Genomic DNA, 23593 nt, shown 5'->3' with positions numbered 1-23593 from the left:
AAAGAAATACTTACAGTTAAGTATAAACCTTAATAACGAAAATCTAAGATTTTCTTTTTCTGCTAACATATAGTTACGTCTGAATTCTGTTAGCGATAACGTTTCACTGTAGTGGAACCTACATTCACATCATTGTCTGATTACATCACTGTTTGTGCTGCTGCACTCTTCTGAACTCTGCATGGTGGCTAGTGTCTTCCTACCTTGCAGGCCGTAGGTTCAACACAAATTCCTAAAACACTCACAGATTATCCTTGCGCAACTGTTGTGGAAAGATAGATCAGAACCAGCCTCACACATGTTAGAATGTAGGAGAGTCTAGACGAATTATATGATATACGGCACTTGCAGCCTATAAAGTCAGAAAACAGCCTCAAACTGGCCTACAAAAACCACCTAAGCTACAGCGCAAGCACGTCGCGCGAGATTTTCGGTAATCTCTCGCTCTCTTTGCGAAAACTATTAGCGCTATATAAAAAAATTAATAGGATTTTTTCGTAGGAAATTTAACGTATTTTATGAACTTCAGTACAAGGCCCTCCCCCCTTGAACCATGGACCTTGCCGTTGGTGGGGAGGCTTGCGTGCCTCAGCGATACAGATAGCCGTACCGTAGGTGCAACCACAACGGAGGGGTATCTGTTGAGAGGCCAGACAAACGTGTGGTTCCTGAAGAGGGGCAGCAGCCTTTTCAGTAGTTGCAGGGGCAGCAGTCTGGATGATTGACTGATCTGGTCTTGTAACACTAACCAAAACGGCCTTGTTGTTCTTGTACTGCGAACGGCTGAAAGCAAGGGGAAACTACAGCCGTAACTTTTCCCGAGGGCATGCAGCTTTACTCTACGATTAAATGATGATGGCGTCCTCTTGGGTAAAATATTCCGGAGGTAAAATAGTCCCCCATTCGGATCTCCGGGCGGGGACTACTCAAGAGGACGTCGTTATCAGGAGAAAGAAAACTGGAAAACTGGCATTCTACGGATCGGAGCGTGGAATGTCAGATACCTTAATCGGGCAGGAAGGTTAGAAAATTTAAAAAGGGAAGTGGTTAGGTTAAAGTTAGATATAGTGGTAATTAGTGAAGTTCGGTGGCAGGAAGAACAAGACTTTTGGTTAGGTGAATACAGAGTTATAAACACAAACTCAAATAGGGGTAATGCAGGAGTAGGTTTAACAATGAATAAAAAAATGGGAGCCCGGGTAAGCTACTACAAATAGCACAGTAAACGCATTATTGTGGCCAAGATAGATACGAAGTCCACACCTACCACAATAGTACAAGTTTATATGCCAACTAGCTCCGCAGATGACGGAGAAATTGCTTAAATGTATGATGAGATAAAAGAAATTATTCAGACAGCGAAGGGAGACGAAAATTTAATTGTCATGGGTGACTGGAACTCGACAGTAGGAAAAGGAAGAAAAGGAAACGTAGTAGGTGAATATGGAATGGGAGTAAGAAATGAAAGAGGAAGCCTCCTGGTAGAATTTTGCACAGAGCATAACTTAATCATAGCTAACACTTGGTTCAAAAATCATAAAAGAAGGTTGTATACATGGAAGAAGCCTGGAGATACTGGAAGGTATCAGATAGATTATATAATGGTAAGACAGAGATTCAGGAACCTGGTTTTAAATTGTAAGACATTTCCAGGGGCAGATGTGGACTCTGACCACAATCTATTGGTTATGAACTGTAGATTAAAACTGAAGAAATTGCAAAAAGGTGGGAAATTGAGGAGATGGGACCTGGATAAACTGAAAGAATCAGAGGCTGTAGAGAGCTTCAGGGAGAGCATTAGGGAACGATTGACAAGAATGGGGGAAAGAAATACAGTAGAAGAAGAATGGGTAGCTTTGAGAGATGAAATAGTGAAGGTAGCAGAGGATCAAGTAGGTAAAAAAAATGAAACTAACGGGACGACCATGGGAAATAGCGGTTCAGGGGGGAAAAGATAATTATATAATAATACAAAACACTGCACCATCCCAAAACAAATATTATACATAAAAAATATCTCAGCTTGCGACACAACGCTACAGCCAAAACACCAACAGGAATCGTACACTTCATTTGACCTACGTGGTTCAAACGATGCCCGCAATACCAAAATCTGCAATTCTACAAAGCGGAATCGGACATTTCATTTGACCTACGTAGCTCAACTCTCTATACCTACTGGTACACCACAAATAAAGAAACAACAACCACAAATTTCAGACCCACATAACTCACAAAACACCACCGAAACCAAAACCCCCACAACTCGAAAACCCAAAAACCTTCATATTCACTATATCAATTAAAACACAACCGAAATGCAATAAACATAAAACAGACAAAACATCACAATTACTATAGAATAAAACCAAAACAAAAATTATTTATCAACGGAAGGTTTCGATAAAATCACCCAGGTGGGTCAGACACACACACACACACACACACACACACACACACACACACACAAAACAAAACAAAAAATACGGTGACAAACACCAAACTAATCAGACCTAACAAAAACGCCAAACACATAGACAAAAGAAACGTAACATATAACTGAAAAGAAAGCAAATACTTCCAAATTCACGTTACAGCATTGACTACATAGACTCAAATAAATCCACGTCACCACAGTGACAACCAAGACGCCAACTCAACACGCTAATATCCACCACCAGAGGGCGCCATCAAATATGACAGCACGACATCTACAAACAGGAAGTAACTCAGAAACATCGCGCCATGGTGTCGTCACACACCGCACCATTACCTCACAGGTGAAGCAGACGGGGTGGAGTCGGACACTCTCAATGACCGCACGGTTGTTCTACGGTCATTATTGGACTATTTGTTAAAGTATCCAGTGGTGTAGGTTAAGTACTGTCTGTTATTTTAAGTGACCGCCATATTCAGGTTAAAATTTGGCGGTCGTAAATACTGCTGTTTTAAAATTGAATTTAAATTCTCAAGTGATTTCGTATAAAGATAATATTTTTTTGTTGCGAGCCGTGTGTTGTGGCCTGTGATGAGTGGGATGTATTTTAATACAGTTCCAAGACGGGTTGGAATGCATTAAGAGCACTTGAAATTTGTGCTGCTTCGCTAGCAGCTGTCTCCTAACGGTCAACGGTTTGAACTCAGTCATCTTCTATAGATACTTATCTTGCAGTTGATAATTGTATAACCCACTCGTCTGGAATGTCAGTTGGCAGTTATTCCAACCACGTACATGCAATAGAATTTACTGTTCTAAGCAGCCCCTCTAAGTAGCTCGGCCTCGAGCTTCCGCCTTAATTTCAAAGCTCACTCAAGCCGTTGTGTATTTCTCACTCTTTGCTATGCGATACTTTGTAATTTATATAATTGTAGTATCCAGATTGTAAAATTTTATTCCACTTTCCTGTGCCCTTGTGTTACGCCGGTGCCTAACGTGTTCTCGTCCGAGATCTTAGTTTGTTCTAGAACGGACTTCTGGGTATCCTGTATGAACTGGTGGTCTGTGATTGGACCGATGCCTCTGAGGCATCTGAGTCCGAATGGAGTAAGTTGTAACCCGAGGAATAATGAAATTGCATCTAATCCATTGAAACTACCACCATTTTTGGTGTCACTGTAAGTCCATATTTCTTCCATAATGGATTTTTAGTCCATAACTTATTACGCCAAAATAGTTGTAATAGTTATATTAATTAAACTTTTGAGGGAAGTTTTGATCAGTTAATTAATTGTCTGAGAGTACAGTATGTCTGTAGTCTCTCCTTTCATTTATCATCAATGGAGTACCTGATTAATCCGAGCCGTTTAGCTCATCTAAATTCTTGTTGTCTTGCATTTGTTTTCTAATTAATTGTTTTGGTTATTAATTAATTATTGAATTGCTCATATGGGCCTACAAGATCGCCCTGATGTATTTAATTTATATAGCTGTCTGAGACATTAGATAGATATGTCTGACTTTGTGGTTTACTAACTTAAAATTTTCCTTTAATTGACCTTGATTCTGCCTTTTTTGTAAACCAAAGAATATTTTACAGTTACCCAATGTGGCAGTTTTCCTTCATCTTAATAGCGCTTGCTCTGAGTAATTGATTGATTTTAAAATTTCCTTGGTTGTCTTTCGTTGCTAGCTGTTTTTTTTTTCTTTTAACTTAACTTATAAGAAAAAAAAAAGACTTATTGTAAGTTAATGAGTGCCCTTTAAAGGTTGCCATGACTGGCTTGCGTAATTGTTGCATTTCATAATTCACTGTATATTTTTTATTGGTGTCATAAAAAGTGCCAATAGCCTTGACGTAGGGGTAACACCGGTTCAAATGGTCCAAATGGCTCTAAGCACTATGGGACCTAACATCTGAGGTCATCAGTCTCCTAGACTTAGAACTACTTAAGCGTAACTAACCTACAGGCATCACACACATCTATGCCCGAGGCAGGATTCGGACCTGCGACCGTAACAGCAGCGCGGTTCTCGACTGAAGCGCCTAGAATCGCTCGGCCACATCGGCCAGCAACACCGGCTCCCGTCAGGTCACCGCTGTTAAGCGTGCCGGGCTTGGCTAGCTCTTGGATAGGTCACTGTACGGTTCTGCTGAGTGCTGTTGGCAAGTGGGGCGCACTGAGCCCTTGTGAGAGCAATTGATGAGCTACTTGATGGAAAAATAGCGGCACCTGTCACGAAAACTGATAACGTCCAGGAGAACGGTGTGCTGACCACAAGCCCCTCCATATTCTTATCAAGTGATGCCCGAGGGCTGAGGATGACACGGCGGCCGGTCAATACCGTTGGGCCTCCAAGGCCTGTTCGGACAGTGTTTGTTTATTATAAAAGTACTGTGAACGAAGTTTGGGAAAATTTCCCTTCACACATTGATGACCAGTCCTCCCATTCGACAGCCGATTGTGCTTGCGCCAAAGCAGCTCAGGGTTCGGTTCAAATGGCTCTGAGCACTATCCGACTTAACTTCTGAGGTCATCAGTCGCCTAGCACTTAGTACTAATTAAACCTAACTAACCTAAGGACATCACACACATCCATGCCCGAGGCAGGATTCGAACCTGCGACCGTAGCGGTCGCTCGGCTCCAGACTGTAGCGCCTAGAACCGCACGGCGACTCCAGCCGGCCAGCTCAGGGTTTCATATGGTCTTTAGAGACAATATTTACTGGGCAATTTTTCTTGTTTTGGTCAATCTACAACTTTCAAAATATGGAAAGCAAAGAGCTTATTGTAGAAAAGATTTATTTAACAATATCGAAGATGAAGACGGGCTCAAAGCTTGCAGTAGATGAGTGAATGAGAGAGGTACCTTCTTGATGCCGACAAGTAGCACGCTGCTGGTGATGATGACCAGGGCGCCAAGGCAGATGGCGACACACCCTGCCACATCTGAAACACAGAAAATGTCTCGTGCAGAGGTTATTAGCTGAAAATGGAGTTGAGTACAGATTTCCTGGTGAACACAACTATTTCTGGGCATTGCTTCTATTAAACACAACACAGTGTTTAGAACCGGGAAAACCTACCATACGAAATACCCCACACGGAATGAGTTTTTAAGGTGAGTAAACACCGAGAGCAATAGAGGCAGCAATCCCAAAGAATTGCCATGTGAACGATAGAAAAAGAATTTGTGAAGGAATTAACTGTTTCCCACATGTACAAGAGAGGATCAAAAAGTTTCTGGTCGAAGGCCCTACAGTCCAGTGTCGGTATTCCAATCAGGCAAACTCACTATGAGCATTGAGGCAATCATCCCACCAACACACCAGGTTGAAGTCACCAGTTTGTAGAACACCATGTTCTGCCGCCTGAAGAAGTACGTAACTGCCTGCTGCACATCCTCATCCACCCTTACAAGACCTTTTTTAAGGGACCGAAGGCGTGGTAATCGCATGGGGTAAAGATCAGGACTATAGAACGAGTGCTCAAGTGTCTCCCACTTGTGTTGGCGTAACTTCTGTCATACGACTTTAGCGACATGTGACTGTGAGTTATCATGAAGCGGCAGCACCTCTTGTGGCAATTTTCCCGTAATTTCTCCAGCATTGCGCAGTACCATTAACGATGATGGAGTTACCAGGTCCCTTGAAATCAACAAGCAATTAGGCGAGTGCTGCTGCTTCCTGACAACGAACGGTGCCATACTGCAAATGTCGTCATGCAGAAATTACGCCAACCAAAGTGGGAGACATTCGAGCATCCGCCCTGTAGTCCAGATCTCTCCATATCCGAATGTCACGCTTTCATTCCCTTAAAAAAGGCCTTGGAGGGTTGAAGATTGCTGTTACACGAGTATGTGCAGTGGGCAGTTACTGGAAGCTGTTTGGAATGCCTACTATTTTCCAACGCCATATTAGGGAAGGCAATGTGTCATTTCATTCTGTTTTCATATTTTTGTCCACCCCATGTATTACTTACCATTCTAAACAGGATCACACATGTTTATAGTATTAAGACCGACTGGCGTTTTCGATAGAGGCCATGGTTTTCGAGTTATTCAAGAAAAACGTATTTCAAGGCCACTTCGATTCTCTTGAATAACTTGTTAAGGTGACAGGATCAATTTTAACAGGTAACAATTTTTGCCAAATCGATGAATTTGATAGCCAAAACACCACGCTTTGTTCATAATCACGTCATTTGGAAAGTGTGGACAGTAATCAATTCTTGCCTGGCTCTCTAGAACTCGATACTAACAAAATCCACCTAATTTGCATGTTGATAGACAAGCAGTATTTCTGTAGCAGATTTAGATTGGTGTTGATCTGCGTAGTTTTTCACATTCCACCGTGTCCATGTCAGCCACACATTGCACGTGTGTTCTTTGGGCTTAAATTCGAGGAAGGCAATCGGCAGGTAGACGATATTGTCCAGCTACAATAGAGTAGTCAGTGTACAATCAATAGTGTGATTTTATAATACTGTCAGTGTAACATTTTTGGCATAAATTTTCGTGTGTTCAGTGTACTTAAAGTCATGTTAGTATTTGTTTTTCTCTTGAGATAATGCTAATGTAAGAATTCTTTTGGTAAATATTCATGTGTTTATCTTGGTTGAAGTTAAGTTCATTAAGATTTTCTTGTATGCGATTGCAATCTTTCTCGGCGTATTCCAAAGATGAATTATTCTCGGGTTATCAGCCGAGTGGTGGCGTCTTCTTGTCGCAACGTTTCGGTGAGTTTCGTACCCATCATCTTCTGGTGAAGTGTCTGGATGCTGTGTTCTGCATATCTATATAGCTGCTTGGCCGTCGTCCGCTTCTGTAGGCCGGCCAATCACGTTTCTCCAGAAGCGGACGACGGCCAAGCAGCTATATACACTCCTGGAAATGGAAAAAAGAACACACTGACACCGGTGTGTCAGACCCACCATACTTGCTCCGGACACTGCGAGAGGGCTGTACAAGCAATGATCACACGCACGGCACAGCGGACACACCAGGAACCGCGGTGTTGGCCGTCGAATGGCGCTAGCTGCGCAGCATTTGTGCACCGCCGCCGTCAGTGTCAGCCAGTTTGCCGTGGCATACGGAGCTCCATCGCAGTCTTTAACACTGGTAGCATGCCGCGACAGCGTGGACGTGAACCGTATGTGCAGTTGACGGACTTTGAGCGAGGGCGTATAGTGGGCATGCGGGAGGCCGGGTGGACGTACCGCCGAATTGCTCAACACGTGGGGCGTGAGGTCTCCACAGTACATCGATGTTGTCGCCAGTGGTCGGCGGAAGGTGCACGTGCCCGTCAACCTGGGACCGGACCGCAGCGACGCACGGATGCACGCCAAGACCGTAGGATCCTACGCAGTGCCGTAGGGGACCGCACCGCAACTTCCCAGCAAATTAGGGACACTGTTGCTCCTGGGGTATCGGCGAGGACCATTCGCAACCGTCTCCATGAAGCTGGGCTACGGTCCCGCACACCGTTAGGCCGTCTTCCGCTCACGCCCCAACATCGTGCAGCCCGCCTGCAGTGGTGTCGCGACTGGCGTGAATGGAGGGACGAATGGAGACGTGTCGTCTTCAGCGATGAGAGTCGCTTCTGCCTTGGTGCCAATGATGGTCGTATGCGTGTTTGGCGCCGTGCAGGTGAGCGCCACAATCAGGACTGCATACGACCGAGGCACACAGGGCCAACACCCGGCTTCATGGTGTGGGGAGCGATCTCCTACACTGGCCGTACACCACTGGTGATCGTCGAGGGGACACTGAATAGTGCACGGTACATCCAAACCGTCATCGAACCCATCGTTCTACCATTCCTAGACCGGCAAGGGAACTTGCTGTTCCAACAGGACAATGCACGTCCGCATGTATCCCGTGCCACCCAACGTGCTCTAGAAGGTGTAAGTCAACCACCCTGGCCAGCAAGATCTCCGGATCTGTCCCCCATTGAGCATGTTTGGGACTGGATGAAGCGTCGTCTCACGCGGTCTGCACGTCCAGCACGAACGCTGGTCCAACTGAGGCGCCAGGTGGAAATGGCATGGTAAGCCGTTCCACAGGACTACATCCAGCATCTCTACGATCGTCTCCATGGGAGAATAGCAGCCTGCATTGCTGCGAAAGGTGGATATACACTGTACTAGTGCCGACATTGTGCATGCTCTGTTGCCTGTGTCTATGTGCCTGTGGTTCTGTCAGTGTGATCATGTGATGTATCTGACCCCAGGAATGTAACTCATCGATGCGTAGTGACAAGACGACGCCACCACTCGGCTGATAACCCGAGAAGAATTCATCCTCCATATTTTCTTGTGTTAATTTAATGGGATTCATAGTCTAATATGCGACCTACACCCACTGTGTATGGTGGCTATTACAATAAAAATATTTAATACAGGTAATAGTTCGTTTGTTTGATCTGAAGTAGAAGTCACCCCTTCCTCATAGCCATATTTTAGGTCATGTTATAACAGCTATTATTCTGATGCCTAAACATCACTGTGTCTGGGACCTCCTTACCTGGGAGGGCCTGGGTTCACAGGCACTTTAAAACTTGTCATAGCTATCTGTGCATGATAAGTGGTAAGGATGGGTCATACTAGACCCTGCAAGTATGTTATATAATGGCGACCCTGCCAGGTTGCGTTTTTGGTTAGAAGGAAACCTGCCAGGAACCAGTTTTGGTTCGAAGGGAGACTGCCAGAATCGTTTGTGGGTTAGGATATGAGACTATCAAGTGGTAATTTGAGATAGAAGGTGATACTGTTAATGATTTGTAGATCGGATGTGTCGTCCTGTGTAAGTGTGAATAGAAAAATTTTGTTAACATTTCAGTGTTACAAACAGAGTGTTGACATTGTTAATTGACCAACAGAGTGTGAATTTGCAGTACTTATTAAGGTGGTGCATTATCCTATTGGAAGTTATCAACGAAGTGTAACTCCAAACTTTTGCTAGATCTCGAAGAGAAATTAAAAATAAATATGTGACTGCCTTTTGAATTAAGTTTTTGTAATGAAAAGTTTTTAACATAATTTCTTTTATAAATTCAGTAGTAAGTATACTTAATAATATTTATTTGTGTTTTGTTGGCGCACAGGTGATGTTATATCTTATCTGTTGGATTCTTCTCTAGCCATCATTGACATCATTTCAGCATTTGGCATAGAGAAATCTTGCGTTGCATTCTAGAGTTCATACAGGACAATGTATGTTGTTTTGGGGGCGTTTTAACTCATATTATTTCATGTTGACGGGAAGTCAAGCACGTAATCGGCGCAAAGCTCACAGATTGTTAGAAGATCGGAAATGATGGCAGGACATAGGCCGGATCAAAGACAGGTGGTAGATGAGCTGGAAGGGGTCGAACATGTATTAAAGGGAAAGATGCGTGATCAGCATGAGATAGCAACGACAATGTCACATCATTAAACTGAGGCAGCTTCAACACATTCACATCAGTGGTTGATAATGAGAACAGAGGAGAGGCAGATCGCTGACACAGACGTAAATTCAGATGGTGCTGGGTTGGAGTATCTTGAACCGAGCGTAGATGTAATGAGCCAATTTTTACATGATAGGCCTGAACGAATGTATGCCAGTGCACCTGCACTCTATTCAGAACTTAAGGAAACGGTGCAGGAAAGGCAGAAGAGAGTAAGATCACATCAAATGACTACCGGGAAAGATACAAACGTACCAAATAAAATGTTTGAAATGTTGCAATACTTGGCGCAAGCCACGCAAAGTGTGCAAGAGAGTTTGTTGACGCAAGGACGCCAAATGCGAAGTATGCAAGAAGGTTTGTTGATGCTGTCAAACGTAAAGTGTTGAGAGAGGGTTTGCACAGACTAATACAGGCATACGAAATTTAGAACAAGGGATGGATCAGATTCGAAAGGAGGCAAAAGAATCACGAGACGTGATAGAAATCCTTATGGCAGGTCATAGACAAATGCGTACAGATATGGACGAGGTGCAAAAGGTCGATATTTTTGCCTCAAAAACCCCTCTTAAGACACAAGAGGTCATCGAAAAGACAACATTTCAGGGAAGAGTTACGAAAGCAGCTTTGAATAGATTTGATAATCGTTTTTTGAAGATCGAATCGAAAAACAAAGGGCAATTTCAAAGACTAAGAGTGGAATTATTGCGAAGAATAGAGGGTCGAAATGACAATGACAGCGTGTGTTCAGAGACGATTACGATGTCTGAATCCACAGGAAGTTCAAATAAAGACACTGCAATGTCGTAACAAAGTTATCTGCAGGAAATAAAGAGATGTTGCAAAAACGTGGAGAGACGTGGAAATGTAGCTATATGTCTGAGTGCACTAATGTGCAAAGGGACAAAACAAGCGAAAAAGTGAGTATGTCTAAGCTTACAATGGATACTGCAAACGAACGTAACAATTGATCAGAGACAGAGGATGCCTCATGTGGAGACAGAATTGCAGGGAGCACAACAAAATCCGATACGTCAAGTGCAAAATGTAACGTACATTACCAACCTTCACGAGAGCCGATATGCAGTACTACAACAAGTAGATCAGATAGGAGCAAGTTGCTGTACGGAACAGTACTGGCCATACCAGAGACTGATGCCACTGGTAAGAATGGATACCCATCCTGTCATGGACAGTATGTGCCAAAATCGAACACCAGTAACAATGCCAGAGAATATAGAATGTATGACTCAACTTGAGATGAATAACTGAGTACCGCTACAACGGTTTCATACACATGTAGAGGGTAGCGGAAGCGTGCAATAACCAAAGGCAGTACAACGCGCGGAAGTGAATGTTAAGGATATGATAGGAGGAAGGAGTGGTGGTCTGGAACAAACACCATATAGTGCCAACACCAAATTTTACAGTGAACACTTCCTCACTGTAATGAATTTCCAGCATTACAAAGAAGACGGAAATTCCTCGAGTCCAAGCACCTTTATCAATCAGTTTCAGATTGGTTTACCAGAACATTGGCCATTAGCACACAAGTTAGATTTCATTTGTGCACACATGGACAGTGCAATTGCAGAAACGATGCAAAGGATAGCTCAAACTTGTAGATCGTACAAAGAATTTAAATTGTCATTTTTGTCAGGATACTAGTTGCTTGAAGCACAAAGTAGAATCAAACATGAAATGTTTCAGACGACGCAGTGAGAGAGTTCGAAAGACACGAGTCCAGTTAAATTCTTTGAGAACGTAGTAAAGAAGAATCAGTGCTTAGATAATCCATACAGTGATGGAGAACTAAACCGATTATGTACGATGAAACTCTCATTAAGATACCAACAGTCTTTAGCAGGTAGAGTAGGAGATAAACTGTAGGCTTTCAAGAGAAACCTTCGTGAGCTGCACTTTATATTTAGCGAGGATGATGCACAAAAGCGAAGAAACTAACAAGACAATAACGATGATGGCTGAGACAGGAAATAGGAACAATGGCAATAGTAGTGGGTCCAGACAGAAGTCAGGCTGAAATAATGGACGAAATCAAGGAAACTGGAATTCAGGTCGAAACAGTAATGGGTACAACAGTCGATTTCATCGAAACAATAATATTAACAGAAATGGGATCAAGTGTAAATGGAAGGAATAAACAGGAAAGTCACTGGGGATGCATCACGAAAGGATTGACTGAGCCGAGGTATATTAATGATATTACACTTTGCATGGTACTAATAGAGTTCTTATCTGCAGGTCACCTATAATCCAAATTACAGGTGTACAAATAGAAAAAAGAATCTTTTGAACTAATGGAAGAGAATTGGAACTTACTGCCTATATATTGCCATAATTTCTCATCTTAAACGGTGATGAGAAAACAAAGATAAATGAGACCACAAAGACACCTTGGAGGTACTGTAAGACTACAGGTATTCGTATAATTTGGTAGTATACTGCTGAGATAATTTGATGAACATATATGAATTAATCAGTAAGGGAACATTTTTCGTTCGAGAGTTTGTTGCAGCAGCCAACAACAGATAAGAGAGTAAACAGTGCAAACATGAATGATAACAAAAAATAAAACAAGCATTTATACAATTTTTATCTTTATCTGCATGAAAGAAAAAGCTAACGATGTTTGAAATCCAACAAATAAGTACTGACCGCATGTGATAACTAACGTCTTCAACGTCCATCACCATTATTCTATACTTTGACAATTTTTCTAAGAAGATGAGGAAACTTGCTTATGACTAAGCACGAATAGAATATGTAAAGTAAAAGGAAATAGAATTTGATTAAAATAAGTGTTAAACAAGGCCAAGGCCCATTGTAAAGTTTTAGATGCCAGAGTAATGGCGAAATGGAAAGGTGAACAGGGTGAGATGAGAGGCGTTTGGGTTTACTACTCCTATTGCCATGGTATTCGAGAAGACAGTACAGAGCAACTTAGCCGAAATGTTCATCTACAAAGATGAAACCAGGCGACAGGCAGACGTTGGAGTGGCAAATGCAATTTAAAAGAGGCAGTCAGCAATATTCCTGTCCGACAAGGCAGCCTGGAGCTATAAATCATATCACTATGATGATTAGTCGCCATGATGAGAGGCATACCTACGACGGGAGAGTGCTAGTATAAGACTAACATCTCCAGAAACATCATGGTAGCTCAGGTCAAATACCACATATCAGAAATATAAATTAAGGGCGAATGTGTTAAAAACAAATCACATCACGCCTTACCAAATTAACATCGAATATTCCTGGAAAACAACAGTTATAAATCCTAAAAATCCTAACTACCATATCCCATGCCAGGGAAAAAAAGACACAAGCAAGAAGAAAGGAAGAAGCAGCAAATACAGAAGAGACAGGTAGAAGGCACGGAAGAAAGATGATGAGCTAGAAGGAGAAACATACTTTCCCACATCCCATCCTTACTTATAACCAATACTAGGATACCAGACTTAGTATACCACAGTGAAATGCTTAGCTGGACATGAAATCCACCTTGATAGTATCTCATCCTACAGGAAATGAGTACAGCAGAGTCAAAAATACATAACAACACTGATAGGGAAGAATGAAGGATATGATGAGTTGACAATGATTCATATACAATGTTCATAACTGCTCTGTGACACTGATCTACTAATAACAGTCATGGGACTGTGTATGGAGCTCAGACACCACACTCTTATAACACTCTTGGATGACTCCCTGATTCCTTCATCTACATGGCATTGCACACCAGGTTTGGAAGACTGCAACATCAGCATTGATAGAAGATGAGACATATAAAAAGCTGTGTAGAACATTGTGCCATGCTGTATCATCAAAATAGGAGATCTTTCACTACATTATTTCAATATATGTTTCATATCATGTGGTTCAATATATAGATATCTAGGTGTCCCTGTGAACATTTTTGACTCATGTACATATGTACATGAGTCAAAAGGTTCACAGACAGACACACACACATATATACACACACACACACACACACACACACACACACATTGTGTGTGTGTATATATATATATATATATATATATATATATATATATATATATATATTCTAAATTTCTGAATTTTCAATTAACCAGTGTTTTAAAATGCTATATCTTGCTATATCTCAAGTAGTAATTCTTGTGTGTTTCAAAATTGTGTGTATCTATAGTGTTCATATCTGGGTAAAGCGGAAAAAAATTGAGGTCTTGACATGCTTTGATAATGTCATCCACAGATGATAATTGATTATTTACATGACTGAAATTGAATATTTACATAACTGAAAATAGATAAGGTTGGATAGACTGGTTGAGTAAACTGGTTCAGTAAACAAGTGTTTTCTCATTCATGCATGTCCATAATCATACTTTAGGTATATGACTGGTAATGCTAATTTGTTGAAAAAACCATTTTGATATTTCTGAATTGTAAGTTTCAAAAATGTTTCATATGGCTCGGAGCACTATGGGACTTAACTTCTATGTAAGTATCAGTCAATAACCCGTAAGATAGGATAATAACATTTGAAATGTGGAAGATATAAGGATTGGTAATGGATTAAGATAGTTAAACTATACGAATATTAAAAAAATTGATATTATAAGGATATACAAAAGCGTATATCTTAAAGACAGCTGGACAATACAGATTATATCCCTTTGAGGGATTGAAGTTGACACTGAGAATTTTTGTAATTTTTTATGGTGTTAATCAATGCCTCAACCACTGATTAACTCCAGAACGAAATTAACTAGGAAGGGGAAGAATATGTAAGGTATCAGGATAATTTTCAGCACCTAACATAATTTTTATGCCAATAAACCGATTCTATTCATCAAACCGATGAATTTGATATCTCACAAACCATACTTTCGCTCAGAATCACGTTATTTGCATACTACAGAGTGTAATTAATTCTACTGTGGCTCGCATGAACTCGATACTAGCAAAATCCACCTAATTTGTATGCTGACAGACAAGTACCATTTCTGTAGCAGTGGACTGAAGTGTAAGAGAGGCTTGCCGGCTGACCTGGGCGCAGCAACAACGAACTCAACTTAAGAAGGCTGTAAACCAGCGAACCCTCGCCATAGGAGATCAATTAGAGATGCGACGCATGGACTTCACTTGGAATTTGCGGCGTAGATATCCACACAACGATGAGTCACTATTGGGTGTCATCTGAAGTAAACATTTTAAAGCAGCAGCAGGGGATCCATTTTGGGGTGGTCTCAAAGAAGAACACAGCCCTTCCATTTATGTGAAAACGTAAGAACGCAGAAAGAGCGTCATCAGCTTGACATAAACAAAATTCACGTGACGCTCACATGTATAGGACCTGAGACCCACACCTACTCTGAGAAAGCCTTCTACTGGAAGAAATCACTCAGGAAGGCAGCGGCAGGCTATTTGTGAGACATAAAAAAAAAAGACAACAGTGTGAGTCACCGATATTTTCGTTAAACATTGGAAAATCACGTGATAATGGCGAGGAGGATGCATGATATTCACATGGACAGATACTGTTTGGGTGGAGCTTATTATTAAGTGAAAGAAGAGCGAACGCTCATTGGACTGAGTGAAACTAGCGTATGCCACAGTTCGTTTCTAAAACCTGATTGGACAAAGAAACGATGAAAGTTGCACCAAAAGCACTCATTGGCCGGCACTAGTTGTGGCAGAAGGCGAGCCCATGCTACAGAGGAGGAAGGCTGCAACAGTAAATACCATTACGAGTGTGTAATAAGAGGGACTCTCTTCCTCGAAGGATCTTGTGCTGGATGGACAAACCTCCTCCGTTGTGCCTCTGGAAGAGTCATTTTGCTCTGATCACCATATCTCGTAATATCTCGGAACTGGAGATTATGAGCTACGAGCTGTGCTAGTTAAGTTCTGCTGAACATTTGGGGGTAAAGAGTACATGTCGCTCTTCTTTAGCGAGTGGACACAGGAAATTGGTTTAGCCAGGGAAAAACATAGTTTTTTTTCGCCTCCCGAAAACTTAGGACAGTTTATGATTGTACATCCAGTCAATGCCAGAGTAGAATTGGCACGCCTAAAGGTATGCAAGGCATCGACGTATCTGCCGCTAACCGGCGCCACAGCCAAATACCGCCGCGCGTATCGGTGCAGTCTGCACAAGATAAATAGTGTACTGCTTAAGCTCTAAGTGTAGGAGTCACTAGAAAGTGTTCACTTCAGATCTTTAAACTGGAGCTGATTTGCGCAGTTTTTCCTATTCCCTCAGTTCCATGTCAAACACATATTGTACATGTGTTCTTTGGGCTTGAATTCGAGGAAGGCAATCGGCAGATAGACGATATTGTCCAGCTACAATAAAGTAGTTAGTGGGCAATCAATTGTGTCATTCTGTAACACTGTCAGTGTAATATTTTTTTGCATAAATTTTCGTGTGTTCAGTGTACTTGAAGTCACATTAGTATTTTTTGCTCTTTAGATAATGCTAGTGTAAGAATTCTTTTGGTAAATTTTCATGTGTTTATCTTGGTTGAAGTCAGGTTCATTAAGATTTTCATGTGTTAATGTAATGGAATTTATAGCCAAATATGCAATCTGAACCCACTGTGTATGATGATCATTAAAAAAAAATATTTAGTACAGATAATAGTTCGTTTGTTTGATCTAAAGAGGAAGTTACGACTTCCTCATTGACATAGTTTAGGTCGTGTTATAACAGCTATTATTCTGATGCCTCAATGTCACTGTGTCTGGGATCTCCTTACCTCGAAGGTCCTGGGTTCACAGGCACTTTAAAACTTGTCAGAGCTATCCATGCATGGTAAGTAGTAAGGACAGGTCATACCAAACCAGGCAAGTATGCTAGATATTGGTTACCCTTCCACGATGAGTTTTTGGTTGGAAGGGAGACTGCCAGGATACGTTTTTGGTTCGAAGGGAGACTACCAGAATCGTTTGTAGGTTAGGACATGAGACTACCAAGTGGTAATTTGAGATAGGTGACAGTTTTGATGATTTGTAGATCGGATGTGTTATTCTGTGGAAGTGTGATTTGAAAGTAAAATTAAAGATAATGTATGGCCTTAGAAACTCTAAAACCAAGGCCTCCAGTAGAAATATGGCCCAGTGCAAACTGGAACTTTATTCAATTTTATTTTGAAGCCATTTTAGCTATTTTTCGACAGTGACTGTCTCAAGAAATATGTAAAGGTTTTGTAAATTACCGCTACCAGTCACAAACTTGGTTAGCTATTGTATCACTTATTTATTTAGAGACATGTTTCGAGGGAATACCTCATCTTCAGGCTAAATGGCATTACAAAAGGTCATACTGATGTAACACAGTATTTTTATAAATGCCAGAAGAACAAAGATAACCACGGCAGTGAATTGTAAAAAAGATCATATTTCTCGCTCATGCTTCAATTTTGAACAACCACAGAGCTTATTCGTACTTATGCCTGGAAAAATAACACAAAGCAGTTTATAAGAATGACTTCGAATACGTTAATTTTATTTGGGTGGTTAACTGCACATTCTTTCAGTTCGGAGAACAAATGGAAGAAAATCCAAGCAAAGTGGGTTCTTTTCAATGAGAAGTTCCTGTTCCAAAGAAGGCAGGTGCTAATAAGTAATGGCTGCAAAATATTGGCAACAATTATTTGTGGACTAATTGGAAAACTGGTAGAACCCAACATCGTTGAAGATCAGTTAGTGACAGCCAAACATATGATGGAGAAACATATGAGGTAATACTGATTCTACAATTTAACTTAGAAGTTGACTCAGGAAAGGCAAACCTTCAGTTATAGCACTTGTAGATACAGAGAAAGCTATTGACTTTGTTGACTGGAATAGATTCTTTGGAGTTCTGAAGGTATCAGAAATAAAACACGGTCAAAGTTATCTACAACTTCTACAGAAACTATATTGCAGTTATAAGAGTAGAATGTCATGAAAGAGAAGCAGTAGTTATGAAGTGAGTGAGGCAGGGTTTTAATGTATCCATGATGTTATTCAGTCTGCACAATGAACAAGCAGGAAAGGAAACCAAGGAGAAATTTGGAGTGTGAATGAAAGTTCAAGGAGAACAACTAAAAACTTTGAGGTTGGCTAAAGACGTTGTATTTGTATTGGAAACGACAAAGGGCTTGAAAGATTAGTTGAACGAAATAGACAGTATTTTAAAAAGAGGTAATAGGAGGTTGTAGGATGAGCAAGGGTAATGGGATGTAGTCGAATTAATCCACGTAGGTAGTACTGAAGCAGTTATTATACAGTGAAGCGCCAGAGACACAGGTATAGGAATGCGTATTCAAATACAGATATATATTAACAGCAGAATACAGCACTGCGATCGGCAACGTGTATATAAGACAACTGCCTGCCGCAGTTGTTAGATTGGTTACTGCTGTTATTATGGCAGATTATGAAGACTTAAATAAGTTTGAACGTGGTTTTATTGTCGGCGCACGAGCAATGGGACACAGCATCTCCGAGGTATCGATGAAGTGCAGATTTTCCCGTACAACCATTTCATGAGTGTGTTCTGAATATCAGGTTCCGGTAAAACATCAAATATCTGACATCGCTGCGGCCAGAAAAAGATCCTGCAAGAACAGGACCAACTACGACCAAGGAGAATCATTCAATGTGGCAGAAGTGCAACACTTCCGCAAATTGCTGAAGATATCAATGCTGGGCCATCAACAAGAGTCAGCACGTGAACCATTCAACGAAGCATCATCGAAATGGGCTTTCAGAGCCGAAAGCCCACACGTGTATCCTTGATGGCTGCACGACACAAAGCCTGACGCCTCACCAGGGCCTAAAAAAATGGCTCTGAGCACTATGGGACTCAACTGCTGAGGTCATTAGTCCCCTAGAACTTAGAGCTACTTAAACCTAACTAACCTAAGGACATCACACACATCCATGCCCGAGGCAGGATTCGAACCTGCGACCGTAGCGGTCTTGCGGTTCCAGACTGCAGCGCCTTTAACCGCACGGCCACTTCGGCCGGCTCACCAGGGCCTATCAACACCGACATCGGACTGTTGATGACTGGAAACATGTTGCCTGGTCGGACGAGTCCCGTTTCAAATTGTATCCAGTGGATTGACGTGTACGCGTATGGAGACAGCTTCATGAATACATGGACCCTGCATGTCAGCAGAGGATTGTTCAAGCTGGTGGAGGCTCTGTAACGGTGTGGGGCGTGTGCAGTTAGAGTGATATAAGCCCCTTATACCTCTAGATATGACTCTGAGAGGTTATACATACGTAAGTAGCCTGTCTGGTTACCTGCATCCATTCACGTACATTGTGCACTCCGACGGACTTCGGCAGTTCCAGCAGGACAATGCGACACCCCACACGTCCACAATTTGCTACAGAGTGGCTCCATGATCGATCTTCTGAGTTTAAACTCTTCCGCTGGCCACCAAACTCCCCAGACATGAACATTATTGAGCACATCTGGAATGCCTTGCAACGTGCTGTTCAGAAAAGATCTCCAGCCCTCGTACTTATTTGTGGACAGTAATGCAAGATTCATGGCGTCAATTCCCTCCAGCACTACTTCAGACAATAGTCGAGTTCATTCCACGTCGTGTTCCGTCTCTTCCGTGTGCTCGCAGGGGCCCTACACGATATTAGGCAGGTGTGGCAATTTCTTCGGCTCTTCAGTCTAGTATACCGCATTTGAACTGCAGGGGCGTGAAAACACGTAGAAAATACAAGTCGCTCCGCAACCTCCGAGAGAAATGGACTAAAGTGACATGAATGTGATAATAATTCCTTTGTTATGTGAAGAAGAAGACTGTAGATGTATATGCCAACGTTGGTGACCTTGGAAAGAACACTGATGCGGGGATCTTTTCAGAGTCAGATTTAGCAACAAACCTGGGAAAAAAAAGTCCTTGAATATACCAGGCCGAAAAGAATTACCAGAAACGAGAGATCGACTGCTTCACGTGATTACTGGGGACGAATTTTTTCCATTTATAACCTATCCGATGATGCACTATACTGGTACAGAATTAGATGCCCAATCAAAAAGTACACGGTTACAAATATATCAGAGCCCAAAGAGGTTCATAAAACGCGTTTGGAATACTGTGCTAAAAATTTAGGATGTGAACTACTTCAGACGTCGGTTGAGTCCATGGCACATAGTGCTGCAGCACTTTTGTGTGCTCTTGGAGGCCATACACGAGATTAGGCAGATGTATCAGTTTCTTTGGCTCGCTAGTGTAGTAAACAAGACATTAGAAGTAGTAAATGAGTTTTGCCGTTTGGGCATCAAAATAACTGATCATCGCTGGAGTAGAGAGGATGCAAAATGCTATCTGGAAATAGCAAGAACAGCGTCTCTCGAAAAGATAAAGTTGTTAATATCTAATTTAATGTTTGATGACGACAGAAGCTGAAGAAATGAATCAAAATTCTGCAAAGGCCGGGACTTGAACCCAAGTCTCCTGCTTACTAGGCAGATGTGTTGTACACTACATTACCCTGTTATTATGGCTGACACTACCTAATATAGTGTCCTTCCTAACAAAAACTTCGATTGACATCTCAGCCCATATTGATTTTCCCCTTAAATCGTCAGTATTGCCAAGGCTCTCCGGTATTGGATTAGCACCCCAGATTTGTACGTAGTGCCTGTATCTCAGGTGTAGATGACCTATTCATCTGACGTAATTATATTTACCTGGAGACATACTGATTCTCAACTTTATCTTGATGAGCATATAAACTGAAGTAATTAATTAAAATTTGTGCCAAAGGCAGTACTTGAAACCGGGTCTCCTGCTTATTAGGCAGATGTGTTATCCACTTCATTACCCTGGCAATATGAATGATTACCCTTGTCCAGTTCCTTCCCTACCTTAAAGTTCATGTGGGCTTGCTTCAGATGCTTCGTAATTTAGCAAATCACAGAGAAAGAGAGGTTTATACATAAAATCCACTCTTCGCAGCAAAGTCGGGAGGGCAACAGACCAGGTTAGTCTGTGCAGTTGTCAGCCATAGTGCCAGGGTGGTGTAATGCATACAACATCTGTCTAGCAAGCTGGAAACCTGCATTCAAGTTCCAGCCTTGGTACAAATTTTAATCAGTATTACAGCTTCTATCCTTATCGAAGATGAAATTGAGACTGAATTTGCCTCCAAGAAAATATAATTACGTCAGCTCTAATTTAATGTGTTAAGAAGTATTTTATGAACCTACATGTGTGTAGTGCAGCCTTGTACAGAACGATAAACAGCTCAGACAGGAAGAGAATAGGAGTTTTTGAAATGTGCTGCAGATGAATGCTGAAGATTAGTTGGGTAAATTGGATAATAAATTAAGAGGTAGCAAACCGAAATGGGGAAGGAAGAAATTTATAGCACAACATAACTAAAAAGAACGGAACGATTTATAGAACGCAACCTGAGACGTTAATCAACCGTCATTTTGGTAATGGAGGGAGATGTGACGGCTAAAAATGTAGAGGGAGACGATGTCAGGCGTATAGAAGACAGGTTCAAATGGATGTAAGTGCATTAGCTGGGCAGGTACGAAGGGCCTTACACAGGATAGACTAGCGTAGAGAGCTGCATCAAGTAAGTCTTCATTCTGGAGGCCATAACATAACATATACAAGTCATTGATTTCAGCTTTTTGGTGTCGGTATTGCATTAATTACATAAACCATGGCCAATAACTACAAGTGTAGCACACTCACGTAAGTACAAATTTAAATAAGATTTCTTGTTACAAAGAATATATATATATATATATATATATATATATATTCAGTTTGTTTGTAATTCATAAATTTGCATTTTCATTCTGATCTTGATGAACTATTGTACACTATACTTTCAAGACAAGAGGAAGAGGACTGCCTGCATAAGAGTTCGTAATCTGACTTGAAACATATGTATGTAATACATAAAGTTGAAAGGTTGTTACCAGATATCTCTAAAAGTTGTTAGTCCATACACTTCAAGTTTCTACATTCGGATGAAACAATGAAGAAAATTAATGAAAAATTAAATGCCGAGCAAACGAATTCCTATCGGGAGAATAAATTACAGTGGCAATATCCGTCTTACAGATAGTACCATCAGACGTCTCTTGATCACGAGACGAGCGAATGCTCGACAATTTGACAGAAACGTGGGTCAAACTCTTATTTATTTCTTCGTTAACTGCGTTGTTACTTATTGTTACATATGACGTACATCCTAGAAGATATTTTAGTTCATGTGTCATAATTATTTTCATTATTAAAGTACACAGTGCCATAGAAACGCTAAGATAGGTCGTGGATATAGTAAAAGTAAAAGTCACTACATGGCGGGCCGATCAAAAGATCGAACAGAACTCGAGATATTCTGAACAGTGACGTAAACTGTTCGAACACTTCGAGTCGTTCTCAAACACAGCCTCACTTGAAAGCGTGAAAACTGAGCCGAAACAATAGAAGACGAATTCTCCAAAAATCACGAGATAATTATCACAGAATGTAAAAACAGATGGCGCAACTAATCAACTTTTCATATAAGGAAAATATAAAGTTTGCGAAAATTTGCTTGAAGAAATAAATTAAAAGTGCTAATAGAAAATAATTTAGTTCCTATAGAAACTTAACAGAACTATCGAAGTTCTGTTTATCGAATACTGATAACGAAGCACAACTCAATGTTCTCCAGAAGCGAAAGTTTTAAATTAGGCTTTTGCATCACCATTTCTTATTTGATTGCTTGCAAAGTCAGAACCGGGCGCCTAGAACCTGATTTTTATGAATACGGCAGGTGAAGACGTATTGATTCGCCGCATCCCGTTGACACCCAATGATTCAAATGTGCCCTTCGATTTAAAGCGACTGCAGTTTTCTATGCGGCTTTCATTCGCTATGAGTATCAACATGGCACATCGCCTCTCACTTTGTGCGGCAGATATTAAACATCCCGGCCAACTCCGGGCACCGCAACTTGTTCTTAATAAAATGATGAGATGGAGTGAGAGTTTACACATTTGGAACAATCTGTCAATTTCCTTCTTATTACTCCTTCATAATCGACCGATTCGTGGTTCTCAAAAAGTGTTTGTAAAATAGTTCATCAATTCTACAATTTCAAGTTCGCATGGGCTTCCTTCAGATGCTTCGTAATATAGCAAACCAAAGAGAGAGAGAAAGGTACGTACCTAAAATCCACTCATCACAGCAAGGCCGGCCATGCAGCTCTACATCTCGGGGATCTGCAAGAAATGAACTGCCTGAATTTCGTCAAATGTAAGGTTCAAAGTATAATTAAGAGCAAAAGTTATCGTTTAGTGCAATGCTTTCAGTATTACTTAGTTTGAATGGTTTCATTGGCATACCTTGGTTCATCTGCCATCGAAGCTTATCGAAACTTCTGATCAGCCATATTCCATAACCAATCAGAAATATGCCCTTCATCTGTGGAAAAACAACGCTTGATTATAATCAGTAAAGCGCATGAAGTGCTAAGATTCGTGCATTAATACATGTAAGACACAGTTATCAGAGTTTTTATAATAAACGAGACAATCTTGATGACAAACAGCGTGGAATCAGTGGCCTGTTCACATATTTTATTTGGATAATCAAAACATCTGAACAGAGATTCTTTCCGGAAATAGCCAAAGTGCTCTGTTGGTAACTTTGTGTGTAATTCAGTCC

General features: G+C 41.3%; 1 protein-coding gene across 1 annotated transcript in view; it reads right to left on the bottom strand.

Moving 5' to 3' along the window:
- LOC124622384 overlaps nt 1–23593 on the bottom strand; it is a 226377-nt gene that overhangs the window by 23032 nt on the left and 179752 nt on the right. The window contains exons 3-5 of the mRNA XM_047148071.1: nt 23272–23350; nt 23095–23148; nt 5309–5388 (exon numbers count right to left, since the gene is read on the bottom strand). Of these exons, the coding sequence (XP_047004027.1) occupies nt 5309–5388; nt 23095–23148; nt 23272–23350 (213 nt within the window). The remainder of the gene's footprint in view (nt 1–5308; nt 5389–23094; nt 23149–23271; nt 23351–23593) is intronic.

Source organism: Schistocerca americana, chromosome 7 (genome assembly GCF_021461395.2).
Source record: "Schistocerca americana isolate TAMUIC-IGC-003095 chromosome 7, iqSchAmer2.1, whole genome shotgun sequence".
Lineage (NCBI taxonomy): Eukaryota > Metazoa > Arthropoda > Insecta > Orthoptera > Acrididae > Schistocerca > Schistocerca americana.
This window is presented reverse-complemented; position numbering and strand designations above follow the sequence as displayed.